The sequence below is a fragment of the Ranitomeya variabilis genome, chromosome 3 (assembly GCF_051348905.1).
Source record: "Ranitomeya variabilis isolate aRanVar5 chromosome 3, aRanVar5.hap1, whole genome shotgun sequence".
NCBI classification, from domain to species: Eukaryota; Metazoa; Chordata; class Amphibia; order Anura; family Dendrobatidae; genus Ranitomeya; species Ranitomeya variabilis.
Genome location: NC_135234.1, coordinates 636750237 through 636769972, shown reverse-complemented (window position 1 = coordinate 636769972; position 19736 = coordinate 636750237). Strand labels below are relative to the sequence as shown.

Genomic DNA, 19736 nt, shown 5'->3' with positions numbered 1-19736 from the left:
TGACTACAGCAGAGGAAGAGGAGGAGGAGGAAGCAGGAGGACGGTAACGTTCTCCCTTAGAATTAGACATGATGAACAGACCCACTAAAAGATGCCAGAAGGTTAGGGCACAGGAGAGCAGAGGAGAGTGTCAGTCTGCAGTGCAGATCTACTCACAGCCGATGTCCTGTAGTTAGCTTCTGGCAGTAGAGGTTGGGAAGATTGGTAGAGGAGGCAGGTCCTGTAGAGGGAATCACCGCCGGGTTCACAAGCCGGAAAATGGTGACTGCCGAGAAGCAGGGCAAAAAACACGTGCTGCTGAAGAAGTGAGCGTGAAGGAGCAAAAACCAGCTCTGAGGCCGGAAGAGGGGGCAGAGTCCACCGCACGATCCAGGAGGAGAAAGATGGCGCTGATAAGCCGCCCACGCTGAGGCCAGGAAGAGTGGGCGGAGCCAACCATGCGATCCGGGAGGACAAAGATGGCGCCTGTCAGTCTGCTGAGGTCGGGGGAGTGGGCGGAGCTATGCGCTGGGTGCAGGAAGAAGTTGTGAAAGACGGGCGGGAGAAAAGCCCGCCCGAATGGAGAGGACAGGGGGCGGAGTCACAACACCGGACTAGGCCCTGACAGAGCCAGGGCCTAGATTAGAACCCGATGACCGCCGGGAGGAGAGAAGCGGCGCGGAGGCCCTACAAGGCCTCGGTGCTACCGCAGCGATTACCCCCTCCTTGAGGGGGTGAGGTAAGAGCCCTGGACTCCCAAGCTGAAAAACACAGTGCCTTCCCCGTACAAAAGGACCCTTGAGTCCTACTCTTAGGAGAAGGACTTATGAGTAGAGGATACTAGCTGAAAGGGGGCTGGGTGGAGATACTCACCTTCTTCATCTGTATACTCATTGTAACTTCTCCTGGAAGAAAAAACCTGGGGAAAGAGGGAGAGGTACCTCATCATCCAGGGAATGTAAGGGAAGTCCTGAAAAAAAAACCTGTTGGTGGACGTCCTCATCTCCTCAAACAGACAGGCTCTGGTGGGCGAGTGGGTGGGAGACGGGGCTAGGACCAGTCCGGATGTCCTAAACACGCTTCTGTGTTAGGGGTCTTGGTCCTGCCGGCCAGACATATGAGGATACAGGGTGGCAGTATACGCCGTACTCATAGGTCTCTTTGTGGGAGTACAGCAGTGGCTGTTCACGCTGTATCCCTCCAGATACCTGAAAAGAAACGACACACACTGAGGTAGATATGGGTCTAATGAAAGACCCGTGTCCACCTCCTACTGACACTAAGCTAAACTGATTATCAGAATGCCAGTCGGTGGGGTGTATATTGCAGAGGAGGAGCTAACTTTTTTTGTGCATAGTGTCAGCCTCCAAGTGGCAGCAGGATACACTGTGTCCCCAAATGAAGCGATAGAGAAAAGGGGTGATTTGAATTTAAAAAAAAAATTTTTTTTAAACATACCGTAACCGGGTCTGCGTGGCCCCCTCATGCCCATCCAGGTCTGCGTGGCCCCCTCATGCCCGTCCGGGTCTGTGTGGCCCCCTCATTAAGTGACAGCCAAATATATGTTCTTACCTTCTAACTCAACAATCTCCATCCTTTCTCCTTCTGTATCCTGACCAACAAAAGCCAGACCTCGAGACTCGAGCTCACGTCGAAGTTCTGGATTGACCTTCCAAAAAAAAAAAAAAAAAAAAAAAAATGTTAGTTCCATGTAACTAATAGCCACACAGCAAAACAGAGAGGAGTGACTAAGGCCAGATTCAGACACCTATAATACAGGCTCATTTTTGTGCTCATATTACATCTGCATAACACAACATGCTTCTCCGATACAGTTGTGGTGCCCATAGATTAGTAAAGAGAACAATTTCAACGAATCAAACCAATTGTTCATCTGGAAAAAAGTAAAAATAAAATGATTTTGGCCAACAAATAACAGACCTTCTTAAAAATATAAAGTTAACCTTGCTTGTTTCTTTTTCTGTTCTCCGGCCAATATCACATGAAAGATCAAATCGCTCATTGAAAGTATACATCCAGAAATATCATCGCCCAGTGAAACCAAAGTACGGCCAGGCTGAAAGAATTAGGGTATGTGCCCACGTTGCAGAAAGTATGCATAGTTTTCCTAATCAAATCCGGACTCCCATCGCAGGAAATCCGCTTTTTTTTGTGCTTTTCGTGGATTTTTAGCGTTTTTTTTTTCAACGGTCCAAATACAATTCTATAGCGGCAAAATCGACGAATTTGCGCAAAATTAATGAACATGCTGCTTTTTTTTCCGCAATGCTTTTCCGCTGAGGAAAAAAAAAGCAGCATGGGCACAAATTTTGGAATACATTAAAATAATGGGATGCCTAATGTAAGCGTTTTAGGCTTTCCGCAGCGGAAAACCGCTGCAAAAGTGCTAAAAAACAAAAAAACGCTAAAATTCCGCAATGTGGGCACAGAGCCTTAAATCGGCAATATGGAATAAAAGGTGTATGGCTGTTCCTGGTAATGATTGCCTAAATTTGCTCACCTTTAGACCAATGTTTAATAGGGATTTACCAAAAATAAATATATATATATTAGTAGATATGAAAAAGGAAGCATGGTGAAGTGTTGAATGCAAGAAGATTAAACCCACGTGATGAGTATTAGTGGAAAGGAATAAGAACCCAAGTACCTCATATCTGTGCCGATGTCTTTCTTCTATAAACTCCTGACCACCATAAAGTTTTCCTAGAGAGAAGGAAAATGAACATCGATCATAAAACTTCTTATATTTCAATAATGAATCTCTATTCATTTTACATTCCTATGATTAAAGGGAACCTGTCAGCAGGATTGTGCACAGTAACCTACCCGTTATACTGATTAATATGATACATGGGGGTCATCCAATCATTTAACAGCGCCGCCTGCCTGATTAATGTAATTTTTTATTCCAAACAATTACATACACTGTGTAAATTAGGGGGCAAGTCAGTGAGGAAATCGGTGACTTGTCATAAGCCATACAGATTAATACCTAATCAGAGCACCACATTAAAACCCCCCCACAGGCCGCCCCGGAGCATGAGCATATCATTAACTCAAAACTAAAAATAACGATTAAACAACAACCACCACAAGACGGATTTCATCACTCATGTATCATTTTATTCAGTATAAAGGCTCCAACCTGACACTGTCTGAAGGTTACTGTGCACAATCCTGCTGACAGGTTCCCTTTAATATTAGCATGAACAGCAATACAACAGTCACACAACAAAAGTCCCAAAATATGTACAGATATAATCCAAATCACATACTCAAGATGGAATTCTGTGAGTGGAAGATTGTTCTCCTCTTTCCCAATCTCATGGTCCCACCCATCTGGCCTGGGTTGTGTTCAGGCATATCAATAACCTGCAGAAGTGTAAGAGGAGCATTAGGAGGAGTGAAGTTTATTAAAGAGCTAAAACTGTGTAGTATTGTGAAGTAACAGTAGGCAGCAAGATAAGAGTTGTTTAATTCAACATGTCCAGGTTTAACCCCTTCTCGAGAGGCGCCGTATATACGGCGCTGAGGGAGCTGCATTCCGGCAGAGTCGTATATACACACGGCTCTGCTATTTCCAGTCACCACACTGCATCATGCAATGACACAGTTAAAGGGAACCTGTCACCTCCAAAATCAAAGGTGAGCTAAGCCCACCGTCATCAGGGGCTTATCTACAGCATTCTGCAATGCTGTTGATAAGCCCCGATGTATCCTGAAAGATGAGAAATAAAGGTTAGATTATACTCAACTGGTGGACGGTCCGGTCCGATGGGTGTCGTGGTCCGATCCGGCGCCTCCTATCTTCATAGGATGACGTCCTCTTCTTGTTTTCACGCTGCGGCTCCGGCGCAGGTGTGCTTTGTCTGCCCTGTTGAGGGCAGAGCAAAGTACTGCAGTGCGCAGGCGCCGGGCCTCTCTGACCTTTCCCGGAGCCTACGCACTGCAATACTTTGCTCTGCCCTCAACAGGGCAGACAAAGCACACCTGCGTCGGAGCAAGAAGAGGACGTCATCGTATGAAGATAGGAGGCGCCAGACCGGACCGCGACGCCCATTGGACCCGGACCACCCCTGGGTGAGTATAATCTAACGTCTTGCTTATCTACAGCATTACAGAATGCTGTAGATAAGCCCAGGGCTGTGGAGTCGGAAAGACTCAGACAAAGACTCAGACAAAGACTCAGACAAAGACTCAGACAAAGACTCAGACAAAGACTCAGACAAAGACTCAGACAAAGACTCAGACAAAGACTCAGACAAAGACTCAGACAAAGACTCAGACAAAGACTCAGACAAAGACTCAGACAAAGACTCAGACAAAGACTCAGACAAAGACTCAGACAAAGACTCAGACAAAGACTCAGACAAAGACTCAGACAAAGACTCAGACAAAGACTCAGACAAAGACTCAGACAAAGACTCAGACAAAGACTCAGACAAAGACTCAGACAAAGACTCAGACAAAGACTCAGACAAAGACTCAGACAAAGACTCAGACAAAGACTCAGACAAAGACTCAGACAAAGACTCAGACAAAGACTCAGACAAAGACTCAGACAAAGACTCAGACAAAGACTCAGACAAAGACTCAGACAAAGACTCAGACAAAGACTCAGACAAAGACTCAGACAAAGACTCAGACAAAGACTCAGACAAAGACTCAGACAAAGACTCAGACAAAGACTCAGACAAAGACTCAGACAAAGACTCAGACAAAGACTCAGACAAAGACTCAGACAAAGACTCAGACAAAGACTCAGACAAAGACTCAGACAAAGACTCAGACAAAGACTCAGACAAAGACTCAGACAAAGACTCAGACAAAGACTCAGACAAAGACTCAGACAAAGACTCAGACAAAGACTCAGACAAAGACTCAGACAAAGACTCAGACAAAGACTCAGACAAAGACTCAGACAAAGACTCAGACAAAGACTCAGACAAAGACTCAGACAAAGACTCAGACAAAGACTCAGACAAAGACTCAGACAAAGACTCAGACAAAGACTCAGACAAAGACTCAGACAAAGACTCAGACAAAGACTCAGACAAAGACTCAGACAAAGACTCAGACAAAGACTCAGACTTCTTCATAAATGGCCAATTCGTAACAATAAATTTACTGTTGTAAAATATTAACATCGTGCTTATTCAGTTTCTCACCATCATATAAGTAATCAGACCACAGAGCAAAAACTATATTTATTAGAACACAATTAGAATATAGCAAATAACTTTAATAAACTTTTCTAAACTCTTGAAAGTAAATATGCAATAAACACTGTTATGCAGTTAATAAGAAGAAATCTATAAATTTGTCCTCAGAAAAAGTATTGCCTCTGTCAGATCCTCCTTCATGGATGCCCTCAAAGCTGATCTAATTATTTTGAGAGCAGAGAACAACCTCTTTACACTAACTTGGGTTGGTGGCAAAGCAGTAACCACTCGGGCAACATCTCTGACAATGTCAGGATACAGACGAATCGCTTGTTGCACTGTTATTTTTGATGAACGGTCAAATTTCTCAATTTCTTTTAGTGCACATGAAAAATTCTGCTGAAATGTACTGGCTGTGTTCTTTGATGGGGATGACTCTTCTATGCGGGAACGCTTTGCACGGTCCTTGTGATCCAAATATTTTTCGAAACTAAATTCATCAGTTGATGAGGGTGAAGATGTGGCAGGATGACCAAATTCTTCTTGTTCCTCCTGACTGTTCTGCAACCCTTTCATCCTTACTGCTATTTCAAACAGAGCTTCTTTTCCTTTAGTTAGCTGTTGACCATCTAGAAGAATCCGATGCATTGGGTCTACATAAGCAGCTGCCAAAAGAATGTTATTTTGTAATAGCAGCTCCTCTCTCCGTTTCATTGATGTAGCAATGCCACTTGCAATTAACCCTCCTCTTTGGGACAGGCGAAACATCAGGTTCTTTCACTCCTTTAAGAAAATACCTGGAGTTAAGTCCTCTGCTTGTAATTTTTTAGTCACTGTAATTGGGTGCTCTAGCAATTTTTCCAGCTCAGTCACCTGATTCCACTGACTTTCATTTAGCATCAGTTGAGGGTTAGCCATGTCTACAAGAAAGGTTTTCAGTTCAACCAAGCGCTGAATCATTAAGTACTGCCCCATCGTGTGGCTTGATCAATAATTGCCCCTTTTCCAGCACGTGTCTTCAAAATTGAGTCAACTTTAGGGGTTCTGGCAACAGTAGCCAATTTTCTCACCTTGCCAATCAGTGCAGCAGCATGTCCTTCTTGCAGACTGTCTCTTATAGCCAGCTGTAGCGTATGCACAACACAGCGCATGTGATGAATGAAAGAACGTATTGACACAGTTTCAACAAGATCATCTAAACTATCATGTTGCTGTTCATCTGAAGCAACTTCAGTTTGCTCCTCAGTTACAATACTGTGTTCCTCTATTTCAAACATTTCTGTGTCTGTGGACCCAGAATGTTCTTCTAGCTGCTGGTCACCATCATTACTCTCATTCATTAGCTTAATAGTACCTATCATATTTGAAGCATTGTCAGTTACGACAGAAAGAACTTGCTCTTTTTTAAGTTCATAGTCTTGCAGAACCTTTTCCACCAAGACCTGGAGAAACTCACTGGTGTGATGAGCTTTGGTGTCTTTTACTGCCAATGTCTTGGTAACTATTTCATTTTTGTCACAAACAAATCAGACATTGATGGCAAAATAGTTCACTCTGACGTGTGCAGGCATCCATTTTAAGAAACAGAAAGCGTCCCTTGAGAGTTTTTTTTAAGTTCTTCCTTTTGTTTAAAAGCTTCTTCCATTACTAATTTTCTAATACTATCTCGCTCCAGAGAAACACCAAGCTTGCGGGCCATTTCCCCATTCAGACACATAAAAGCTGGTCGTGAAAATAAAGAAATAGGCACACTATCCTTTACAACAAGCTCCATGATCTGTTTTTTAAATGTATCTACTGTCATTGTCACAGTAACTGTCACTGACAAAATATCTTGCAACTGATGGCTGCAAAGTTCTCTGCTCCTTTGTTTGGCTGGAAGAGCTGGGCACTGGTTCATTGGTTTGGATGCAGTCTCTCTCATCCACTGCTTTCAGTACTTCTGGATGAAAGTGCTGTAAATGTCTCTTTAGATTTGAAGCTCTGGTAGGAGCATTTTTATCTTTGCCTGAATATGCACTGATCTTGGCTTCACAGCATTTGTTTTCGTCTGGATCATTTGTCATACACTGACAGACATAATGTTTTCTATCTTGAGTGATGGTGAAATGTTCAAATACAGCTGATTTAATGTGACGCTTCTTTGACATTCTCAGGTTTTTAATTCTGCATTCACAATCCAAATGTCAATTGTTTTTCCTAAAAACAATTGTACAAAATTATTGCCAGGTCGTACAACTGATATAGTGGTCAGTAATACTGTTATTCCTCATGTACTCACAGTTAACTGATGCAAAGTTTGTTGAAAGGATAATACTTCTTACAGTCTTCCTCTTCTGAGTAGCAGCTTTGAGATGCTTGGAAGACGCACACCTAGTAAACATCTAGTCTAGAGGAGGAGCTTTACTACTAAGAATTTGCAACACATTTTCACTTTCAGTTTCATACATTGTAAGTAGGGGGGTTGGGGCACCATGAGGTTAATTTTCATACATTGTAAGTAGGGGGGTTGGGGCACCATGAGGTTAACCAAGTATAAGATTAAATAAGGGCAGTGGAGAACAGTGACACACAAGAAGTAAGAAATGTCTCTATAGGCCCCGTCTCACATAGCGAGATCGCTAGCGAGATCGCTGCTGAGTCACTAGTTTTGTGACGCAACAGCGACCTCAGTAGCGATCTCGCTATGTGTGACACGTACCAGCGATCAGGCCCCTGCTGCGAGATCGCTGGTCGTGTCGGAATGGCCTGGACCTTTTTTTGGTCGTTGAGGTCCCGCTGACATCGCTGAATCGGTGTGTGTGACACCGATCCAGCGATGTCTTCACTGGTAACCAGGGTAAACATCAGGTTACTAAGCGCAGGGCCGCGCTTAGTAACCCGATGTTTACCCTGGTTACCAAAAAAAACAAACAGTACATACTCGCCTTTCGATGTCCGTCAGGTCCCTTGCCGTCTGCTTCCTGCTCTGAGTGCCGCCGTACAGTGAGAGCGCAGCACAGCAGTGACGTCACCGCTGCGCTCTGCTCTCACTGTACGGCGGCACTCAGTGAGAGCGGGAAGCAGACGGCAAGGGACCTGACGGACACCGAAAGGCGAGTATGTACTGTTTGTTTTCTTTGGTAACCAGGGTAAACATCGGGTTACTAAGCGCGGCCCTGCGCTTAGTAACCCGATGTTTACCCTGGTTACCCGGGAGCTGCAGGGGTACTTCGGGATCGTTGAAGACAGTTTCAACGATGCCGAAGAGGTTCCCCTGATCGTTGGTCGCTGGAGAGAGCTGTCTGTGTGACAGCTCCCCAGCGACCACACAACGACTTACCAACGATCACGGCCAGGTCGTATCGCTGGTCGTGATCGTTGGTAAATCGCTATGTGAGACGGGGCCTTAACTCCAGCAGAACTGCTTATCACTGTTGTTCATAGCTTGATAGAACATATATACTTGAGTAACATTTATAAAATTCATATGAAAGTTCAATTATGAAATATTAATACATTTTTTTTAAAGCTGGAGTCGGAGTCGGTACATTTCTACCGACTCCAACCAAAACTAACTCCGACTCTACGACTCCAACTCCACAGCCCTGGATAAGCCTCTGATGACGGTGGGCTTAGCTCATCTTCGATTTTGGGGGTGGCAGATTCCCTTTAAGATGGTGGCTATCCCCGAAAGCAGGCCATCCCTGCACGCAGCCCCAGGGGTATCTGTACCATCTCCCGAATCTGCGATTGCTGTGATTGACTGATCGATTACGTGAAGTATAGTGTGGCACTACCATGAGGTGCTCAAGAGGGTTACCAAAACCAAGGTGCAGTAAAATAAAGAACTTGGCACTCAACTTAGTATGTCATTGCAAAAGGAAGGATTTTTAAAATTATTTTTGCAGTCTGTAAACGTTTCGGTTTTATCTACACCTTCATCAGTCTCAAAATGTTTAGGAAGTTCGGTAAAGGAGTTACTCCTATCAGGATTCACATGTAGAGAATAGGTATAACTATAGCAAGATAGCATATAGTAGATAGCATATAGTAGACCTTATTGGGTTGCAGTCTTAGTACTGGCATAGAATGTGCCTATAATAGGATCACAGTCCTGGTGCCACAGGGGCTTAATGTGCTCCGTATAAAGGGTCCCTGCTGTGAAAATAAGGTGAGGGCTGCTTCCGGGTCCTGCAGGGAGGTGGCTTACCAGCGCCTGCTCAGAGCAGGCGCTGGTAAGCCTGCAATCCTGCCTGTCAGATCGCTGTTCTGACACAGTGCTGTGCAAAGTGTCAGATCAGCTATCTGACCCTATAGTGTGATGTCCCTCCCTGGGACAAAGTAAATATAAAAAAAATAAATTCCTAAATAAAGAAAAAAAAAAAAAAATTGTTCCAATAAATACATTTCTTTATCTAAATAATAATAGAAAAATAATAAAAAGTACACATATTTAGTGTCGCAGCGTCCGTAACAACCCGACCTATAAAACTGTCCCCACTGGAACCCCTTCAGTGAACACCGTCACCAAAAAAAAAAAACCCGAGGCAAAAAAACCAACGCTTTATTATCATACCGCCAAACAAAAAGTGGAATAACACGCGATCAAAAAGATGGATATAAATATCCATGGTACCGCTGAAAGCGTCATCTTGTCCCGCAAAAAACGAGCCGCCATACAGCATCATCAGCGAAAAAAATAAAGCTATAGTTCTCAGAATAAAGCGATGCAAATATATTTTTTATATAAAATACGTTTTTATTGTATAAAAGAGCCAAAACAATAAAAAAAATTATGTAAATGAGGTATCGCTGTAATCGTACTGACCCGAAGAATAAAACTGCTTTATCAATTTAACCAAATGCGGAACGGTATTAACGCTCCCCCCAAAAGAAATTCATGAATAGGTGGGTTTTGGTCATTCTGCCTCACAAAAATATGAATAAAAAGCGATCACAAAATGTCACGTGCTCGAAAATGGTTCCAATAAAAACGTCAACTCGTCCCGCAAAAAACAAGACCTCACATGACTCTCTGGACCAAAATATAGAAATATTATAGCTCTCAAAATGTGGAGACGCAAAAACTATTTTTTGCAAGAAAAAGTGTCTTTTGGTGTGTGACAGCTGCCAATCATACAAAATCCGCTAAAATACCCGCTATAAAAGTAAATCAAACCCCCTTTCATCATCCCCTTAGTTATAGAAAAATAATAAAATTAAAAACATGTATTTTATTTCCATTTTCCCATTAGGGTTAGGGTTTGGATTACATTTACGGTTGGGATTAGGGGTGAGTCAGGGTAAGGGGTGTGGTTGCTGTGTGTTGGGGCGTGTCGGGGTTAGGGGTGTGTTGGGGTTAGGGGTGTGTTGGGGTTATGGTTAGGGTTGGGATTAAGGGTGTGTTTGGATTAGGGTTTCAGTTAACGTACCGTCACACTAAGCGACTTAGCAGCGACAACGATCCGTGACGTTGCAGCGTCCTGGATAGCGATCTCGTTGTGTTTGACACGCAGCAGCGATCTGGATCCCGCTGTGATATCGTTGGTCGGAGCTAGAAGTCCAGAACTTTATTTCGTCGCTGATCACCCGCTGTCATAGCTGGATCGGTGTGTGTGACACCGATCCAGCGATGTGTTCACTTGTAACCAGGGTAAATATCGGGTTACTAAGCGCAGGGCCGCGCTTAGTAACCCGATATTTACCCTGGTTACCATTGTAAAAGTAAAAAAAAAAAAAAAAACACTACATACTCACCTTCTGATGTCTGTCACGTCCCCCGCCGTGACGTCACCGCTGTGCTCTGCTTTACGGCCGGCCGGCACTGACACATTGCAGTGCAGTGCAGCCGCCGGCGAGGCCCTGCGCTTAGTAACCCGATGTTTACCCTGGTTACCCGGGTGCTGCAGGGGGACTTCGGCATCGTTGAAGACAGTTTCAACGATGCCGAAGTCGTTCCTCTGATCGTTGGTCGCTGGAGAGAGCTGTGTGACCGCTCCCCAGCGACCACACAACGACTTACCAACGATCGCATCGCTGGTCGTGATCGTTGGTAAGTCGTTTAGTGTAACGGTACCTTTAGAATTGGGGGGGTTTCCACTGTTAAGGCACATCAGGGGCTCTCCAAACGCGACATGGCGTCCTATCTCAATTCCAGCCGATTCTGCGTTGAAAAAGTAAGGCTGTGCGCACACAATGCAGATTTAGTGCAGAACTGCAGCGTTTTTTTTCTGCTGCAGAAAAGCTGCAGATCTGCACTGTGATGTACAGTACAATGTAAATCAATGTGAAAAAAAAAAAATCTGTGCACATGGTGCAGAAAAATCCGTGCAGAAATGCTGCAGATTTCAAAGAGGTGCATGACACTTCTTTTGTGCGTTTCTGCAGCATTTCTGCACCCCTTCATTAATAGAAATCCGCAGTGGTAAAAACTGCAGAAAATCTGCGCAAAAAAACGCATCAAAACTGCAGCTGCGGATTCTGCCAGGAGATGCAGATTTTGTGCAGAAAATTCTGCACCCAAATCTGCAACGTGTGCACACAGCCAAACCGTGCTCCTTCCCTTCCGAGCTCTCCCGTGCACCCAAACAGGGGTTTACCATGGGGTATCAGCGTACTCAGGACAAATTGGACAACAACTTTTGAGGTCCAAGTTCTCGTTACCCTTGGGAAAATAAAAATTTTTGGGGCTAAAAAATAATTTTTGTGGAAAAAAAATATTTTTTATTTTCATGGCTCTGCGTAACTATAGTGAAACACTTGGGGGTTCAAAGTTCTCACAACACATCTAGAAATGTTCCTTGGAGGGGTCTAGTTTCCAATATGGGGTCACTTGTAGGGGGTTTCTACTGTTTAGGTACATCAGGGGCTCTGCAAACGCAATGTGACGCCTGCAGACCATTCCATCCAAGTCTGCATTCCAAACGGCGCTCCTTCCCTTCCAAGCTCTGCCATGTGCCCAAACAGTGGTTTACCCCCACATATGGGGTATCAGGGTACTCAGGACACATTGCACAACTTTTGGAGTCCAAGTTCTCGTTACCCTTGGGAAAATAAAAAATTGGGGGAGAAAAGATCATTTTTGTGAAAAAAATATGATTTTTTTTAATTTTACGGCTCTACATTATAAACTTCTGTGAAGCACTTAGTGGGTCAAAGTGCTCACCACACATCTAGATAAGTTCCTTAGGGGGTCTACTTTCCAAAATGGGGTCACTTGTGGGGGATTTCAATATTTAGGCACATCAGGGGCTCTCCAAAAGCAACATGGCATCCCATCAATTCCAGTCAATTTTGCATTTTAAAGTCAAATGGCGCTCCTTCCCTTCCGAGCTCTGCCGTGCGCCCAAACAGTGGTTTACCCCCACATATGGGGTATCAACGTACTCAAGACAAATTGCACAACAACTTTTGGGGTCCAATTTCTTCTGTTACCCTTGGGAAAAAAAACCAATTGGAGCTGAAGTAAATTTTTTGTGAAAAAAAAATTATTTTTTTTAAACATTCCAAAAATTCCTGTGAAACACCTGAAGGGTTAATAAACTTCTTGAATGTGGTTTTGAGCACCTTGAGGGGTGCAGTTTTTAGAATTGTGTCACACTTGGGTATTTTCTATCATATAGACTCCTCAAAGTGACTTCAAATGTGATGTGGTCCCTAAAAAAAAAAATGGTGTAAAAATGAGAAATTGCTGGTCAACTTTTAACCCTTATAACTCCCTAACAAAAAAAAAAAAAAACTTTGGTTCCAAAATTGTGCTGATGTAAAGTAGACATGTGGGAGAAGTTGCTTATTAAGTATTTTGTGTGAAATATCTCTGATTTAAGGGCATAAAAATTAAAAGTTGGAAAATTGCGAAATTTTCTAAATTTTCACCAAATTTCCATTTGTTTCACAAATAAACGCAAGTCTTATCAAAGAAATTTTACCACTATTATGAAGTACAATATGTCTCGAGAAAACCTCAGAATCACCAGGATCCATTGAAGTGTTCCAGAGTTATAACCTCATAAAAGGACAGTGGTCAGAATTGTAAAAATTGGCCCGGTCATTAACATGGAAACCACCCTTGGGGGTAAAGGGGTTAAAAAATGTATTTTAACCTCAAGTTAAATGCAACAGTTTTTATTACAAGAAATGTAGGTAACTTACAACACAATATAGTAACTTACGCTACAAAACAAAGAATGTGTTCAACTTTGTCACTGTTCATATTTGAGAAGGCAAACTGACTTTATTTAGACAAAACATAGGCTGCATGTGAATTCTTTGGTGTGAACTACATACAGTGCCTTGCGAAAGTATTCAACTCCCTGGAACTTTTCAACCTTTTCCCACATATCATGCTTCAAACAAAGATACCAAATGTAAATTTTTGGTGAAGAATCAACAACAAGTGGAACACAATTGTGAAGTTGAACGAAATTTATTGGTTATTTTAAATTTTTGTGGAAATTCAAAAATTGAAAAGTGGGGCGTGCAATATAATTTGGCCCCTTTACTTTTAGTACAGCAAACTCACTCCAAAAGTTCACTGTGGATCTCTGAATGATCCAATATTGTCCTAAATGCCTAATGATGATAAATATAATCCTCCTGTGTGTAATCAAGTCTCTGTATAAATGCACCTGCTCTGTGATAGTCTCAGGGTTCTGTTTGAAGCACAGAGAGCATCATGAAGACCAAGGAACACAACAAGCAGGTCCGTGATACTGTTGCGGAGAAGTTTAAAGCCGGATTTAGATACAAAATGATTTCCAAAACTTTAAACATCCCAAGGAGCACTGTGCAAGCGATCATATTGAAATGGAAGGAGTATCATACCACTGCAAATCTACCAAGAATCGGCCGTCCCTCTAAACTTTCATCTCAAACAAGGAGAAGACTGATCAGAGATGCCGCCAAGAGGCCCATGATCACTCTGGATGTACTGCAGAGATCTAAAGCTGAGGTGGGACAGTCTGTCCATAGGACAACAATCAGTCGTACACTGCACAAATCTGGCCTTTATGGAAGAATGGCAAGAAGAAAGCCATTTCTCAAATATATCCATAAAAAGTGTAGTTTAAAGTTTGCAACAAGCCACCTGGGGGAGACACCAAACATGTGGAAGAAGGTGCTCTGGTCAGATGAAACCAAAATCGAACTTTTTGGCAACAAAGCCAAACGATGTTTGGCGTAAAGGCAACACAGCTCATCACCCTGAACACACCATCCCCACTGTCAAACATGGTGGTGGCAGCATCATGGTTTGGGCCTGCTTTTCTTCAGCAGGGACAGGGAAGATGGTTAAAATTGATGGGAAGATGGATGGAGCCAAATACAGGACCATTCTTGAAGAAAACCTGTTGGAGTCTGCAAAAGACCTGAGAATGGGACAGAGAATTGTCTTCCAACAAGACAATGATCCCAAACATAAAGCAAAATCTACAATGGGATGGTTCACAAATAAACGTATCAAGGTGTTAGAATGGCCAAGTCAAAGTCCAGACCTCAATCCAATCGAGAATCTGTGGAAAGAGCTGAAAACTGCTGTTCACAGACGATCTCCATCAAATCTCACTGAGCTTGAGCTGTTTGCCAAGGAAGAATGAACAAGAATTTCAGTCTCTCGATGTATAAAACTGATACAGACATACCCAAGCAACTTGCAACTGTAATCGCAGCAAAAGGTGGCGCAACAAAGTATTAAGTTAAAGGGGCAGAATAATATTGCACGCCCCACTTTTCAGTTTTTTATTTTCCACAAAAATTTAAAATCATCAATAAATTTTGTTCAACTTCACAACTGTGTTCCACTTGTTGTTGATCCTTCACCAAAAATTTACATTTGATATCTTTATGTTTGAAGCATGATATGTGGGAAAAGGTTGAAAAGTTCCAGGGAGCCGAATACTTTCGCATGGCACTGTATGTAGACTAAAATTTAGTATAAAAATGTAATCAATCAATATTTATACTTCAGTTGTCAACATTTTTTCGCAGAGTGGAAATTTTGATTCCAAAATAAGACCGTTGATCAATTACATAATGTAGACTAAATTTTAACCCCTTCCTGACATCAGACGTACTATCCCGTCGAGGTGGGGTGGGCCCGTATGACCACCGACGGGATAGTACGTCATACGCGATCGGCCGCGCTCACGGGGTGAGCGCGGCCGGGTGTCAGCTGCCTATCGCAGCTGACATCCGGCACTATGTGCCAGGAGCGGTCATGGACCGCCCCCGGCACATTAACCCCCGGCACACCGCGATCAAACATGATCGCAGTGTACCGGCGGTATAGGGAAGCATCGCGCAGGGAGGGGGCTCCCTGCGGGCTTCCCTGAGACCCCCGGAGCAACGCGATGTGATCGCGTTGCTGCGAGGGTCTCCTACCTCCTTCCTGGCTGCAGGTCCCGGATCCAAGATGGCCGCGGCATCCGGGTCCTGCAGGGAGGGAGGTGGCTTACCGAGTGTCTGCTCAGAGCAGACACTTGGTAAGCCTGCAGCCCTGCACAGCAGATCGTCGATCTGGCAGAGTGCTGTGCACACTGCCAGATCAATGATCTGTATTGTCCCCCCCTGGGACAAAGTCAAAAAAAAAATTTTCCACATGTGTAAAAAAAAAAATAAAAAAAATTCCTAAATAAATAATTAAAAAAAATATATATATTATTCCCATAAATACATTTCTTTATCTAAATAAAAAAACAAAACAATAAAAGTACACATATTTAGTATCGCCGCGTCCGTAACGACCCAACCTATAAAACTGCCCCACTAGTTAACCCCTTCAGTAAACACCGTAAGGAAAAAAAAAAAACGAGGCAAAAAACAACGCTTTATTACCATACCGCCGAACAAAAAGTGGAATAACACGCGATCAAAAAGACTGATATAAATATCCATGGTACCGCTGAAAACGTCATCTTGTCCCGCAAAAAACAAGCCGCCATACAGCATCATCAGCAAAAAAATAAAAAAGTTATAGTCCTGAGAATAAAGCGATACCAAAATAATTATTTTTTCTATAAAATAGTTTTTATCGTATAAAAGCGCCAAAACATAAAAAAATGATATAAATGAGGTATCACTGTAATCGTACTGACCCGAAGAATAAAACTGCTTTATCAATTTTACCAAACGCGGAACGGTATAAACGCCTCTCCCAAAAGAAATTCATGAATAGCAGGTTTTTGGTCATTCTGCCTCACAAAAATCAGAATAAAAAGCGATCAAAAACGGTCACGTGTCCGAAAATGTTACCAATAAAAACGTCAACTCGTCCCGCAAAAAACAAGACCTCACATGACTCTGTGGAGCAAAATGTGGAAAAATTATAGGTCTCAAAATGTGGAGACGCAAAAACTTTTTTGCTATAAAAAGCGTCGCTGGTTTCACACTTGCGTTTTTGTCTGCAGCGTTTTTTGCACAAAAAAAAGCATGCGTTTTTTCCCTATATTTAACATTGAAAACGCATGCGGTTTTTTTGTACGCGTTTGGTCGCGTTTTCAAACGCATGCGGTTTTTTTCTGCATGCGTTCATTTTCAGAAATACAACCTACAGTATTTTCTTGCGTTTTAAAGCACATGCATTTTTATCGAAAAAAACCAGAAAACACACTGAAAAGCCACCCACCTCAAGGTGATAAAGGGATCCAAACCCTAACCCTAACTCTACCCCTAACCTCACCCCTAACCGTTTAATGAACATTTTCTGACAGTCATAGTGCCACGTATTTCAGTGCCACGTATTTCAGTGCCACGTGTTTCAGTGCCACGTGTTTCAGTGCCACGTGTTTCAGTGCCACGTGTTTCAGTGCCACGTGTTTCAGTGCCACGTATCACGTATTTCAGTGCCACGTATCACGTATTTCAGTGCCACGTATTTCAGTGCCACGTATTTCAGTGCCACGTATTTCAGTGCCACGTATTTCAGTGCCACGTATTTCAGTGCCACGTATTTCAGTGCCACGTATTTCAGTGCCACGTATTTCAGTGCCACGTATTTCAGTGCCACGTATTTCAGTGCCACGTATTTCAGTGCCACGTATTTCAGTGCCACGTATTTCAGTGCCACGTATTTCAGTGCCACGTATTTCAGTGCCACGTATTTCAGTGCCACGTATTTCAGTGCCACGTATTTCAGTGCCACGTATTTCAGTGCCACGTATTTCAGTCACGTTTAGGGTTAGGGTTAGGGCTAGGGTTGGAGGTAAAGTTAGGGTTGGGGCTAAAGTTAGGGTTGGGGCTAAAGTTAGGGTTTGGATTACATTTACGCTTGGATTAGGGTTGGGATTAGAATTATGGGTGTGTCAGGGCTAGGGGTGTGGTTAGGGTTACCGTTGGGATTAGGGTTAGGGGTGTGTTTGGGTTAGGGTTTCAGGTAGAATTGGGGGCTTTCCACTGTCCAGGCACATCAGGGGCTCTCCAAGCGCGACATGGCGCCCAATCTCAATTCCAGCCAATTCTGCGTTGAAAAAGTAAAACAGTGCTCCTTCCCTTCCGAGCTCTCCCGTGCGCCCAAAAAGGGGTTTACCCCAACATATGTGTTATCAGCGTACTCGGGACAAATTGAACAACAACTTCTGGGGTCCAAGTTCTCTTGTTATCCTTAGGAAAATAAAAATTTGGGGGGCTAAAAATTTTTGTGGGAAAAAAAATGATGTTTTATTTTCACGGCTCTGCGTTATAAACTGTAGTGAAACACTTGGGGGTTCAAAGTTCTCACAACACATCTAGATAAGTTCCTTGGGAGGTCTAGTTTCCAATATGGGGTCACTTGTGGGGGGTTTGTACTGTTTGGGTACATCAGGGGCTCTGCAAATGCAACGTGACGCCTGCAGACCAATCCATTTAAGGCTGTATTCCAAATGGCGCTCCTTCCCTTCCGAGCTCTGTCATGCACCCAAACAGTGGTTCCCCCCCACATATGGGGTATCAGCGTACTCAGGACAAATTGGACAACAACTTTTGGGGTCTAATTTATCCTGTTACCCTTGTGAAAATACAAAACTGGGGGCTAAAAAATCATTTTTGAGAAAAAAAAAAAAATTATTTTCACGGCTCTGCGTTATAATCTGTAGTGAAACACTTGGGGGTTCAAAGCTCTCAAAACACATCTAGATAAGTTCCTTAGGGGGTCTACTTTCCAAAATGGTGTCACTTGTAGGGAGTTTCAATGTTTAGGCACATCAGGGGCTCTCCAAACGCAACATGGCGTCCCATCTCAATTCCAGTCAATTTTGCATTGAAAAGTCAAATGGCGCTCCTTCCCTTCCAAGCTCTGCCATGCGCCCAAACAATGGTTTACACCCACATATGGGGTATCAGCGTACTCAGGACAAATTGCACAACATTTTTTGGGGTCCAATTTCTTCTCTTACCCTTGGGAAAATAAAAAATTGGGGGCGAAAAGATCATTTTTGTGAAAAAATATGATTTTTTATTTTTACGGCTCTGCATTATAAACTTCTGTGAAGCACTTGGTGGGTCAAAGTGCTCACCACACATCAAGATAAGTTCCTTAGGGGGTCTACTTTCCAAAATGGTGTCACTTGTAGGGGGTTTCAGTGTTTAGGCACATCAGGGGCTCTCCAAACGCAACATGGCGTCCCATCTCAATTCCAGTCAATTTTGCATTGAAAAGTCAAATGGCGCTCCTTTCCTTCCGAGCTCTGCCATACGCCCAAACAGTTGTTTACCCCACATATGGGGTATCAGCGTACTCAGGACAAATTGTACAACAACTTTGGGGGTCCATTTTCTCCTGTTACCCTTGGTAAAATAAAACAAATTGGAGCTGAAATAAATTTTGTGTGAAAAAAAGTTAAATGTTCATTTTTATTTAAACATTCCAAAAATTCCTGTGAAACACCTGAAGGGTTAATAAACTTCTTGAATGTGGTTTTGAGCACCTTGAGGGGTGCAGTTTTTAGAATGGTGTCACACTTAGTATTTTCTATCATATAGACCCCTCAAAATGACTCAAATGAGATGTGGTCCCTAAAAAAAAATGGTGTTGTAAAAATGAGAAATTGCTGGTCAACTTTTAACCCTTATAACTCCGTCACAAAAAAAAATTTTGGTTCCAAAATTGTACTGATGTAAAGTAGACATGTGGGAAATGTTACTTATTAAGTATTTTGCGTGACATATGTCTGTGATTTAAGGGCATAAAAATTCAAAGTTGGAAAATTGCAAAATTTTCAAAATTTTCGCCAAATTTCCATTTTTTTCACAAATAAACGCAAGTTATATTGAATAAATTTTACCACTAACATGAAGTACAATATGTCACGAGAAAACAATGTCAGAATCGCCAAGATCCGTCAAAGCGTTCCAGAGTTATAGCCTCATAAAGGGACAGTGGTCAGAATTGTAAAAATTGGCCCGGTCATTAACGTGCAAACCACCCTTGGGGGTGAAGGGGTTAATCTAGGTCTACATATGTGGTCCAGTCCAATGAATTCAAACACAGCTAATGAAGAACTTCAACAAGGATGTAAATTTGTGCTCACTGCTCATTTAACTTCCTGGCTATTTGAAAAACTCCCGAATGTCCCTAGAACCCATTTTCAAGGGAGGATCAACCTTTCTTAAAATTTGATA

At 42.9% G+C, this 19736-nt stretch overlaps 1 protein-coding gene across 4 annotated transcripts in view; it reads right to left on the bottom strand.

Moving 5' to 3' along the window:
• The window catches only part of CTPS1 (CTP synthase 1), a 233945-nt gene that overhangs the window by 40392 nt on the left and 173817 nt on the right, over window positions 1-19736 (bottom strand). For all 4 annotated transcript variants that reach the window (XM_077297579.1, XM_077297577.1, XM_077297580.1 and 1 more), the window contains 3 exons: window positions 3276-3372; window positions 2648-2703; window positions 1552-1648 (listed from right to left, as the gene is read on the bottom strand). In XM_077297579.1, the coding sequence (XP_077153694.1) occupies window positions 1552-1648; window positions 2648-2703; window positions 3276-3372 (250 nt within the window). The remainder of the gene's footprint in view (window positions 1-1551; window positions 1649-2647; window positions 2704-3275; window positions 3373-19736) is intronic.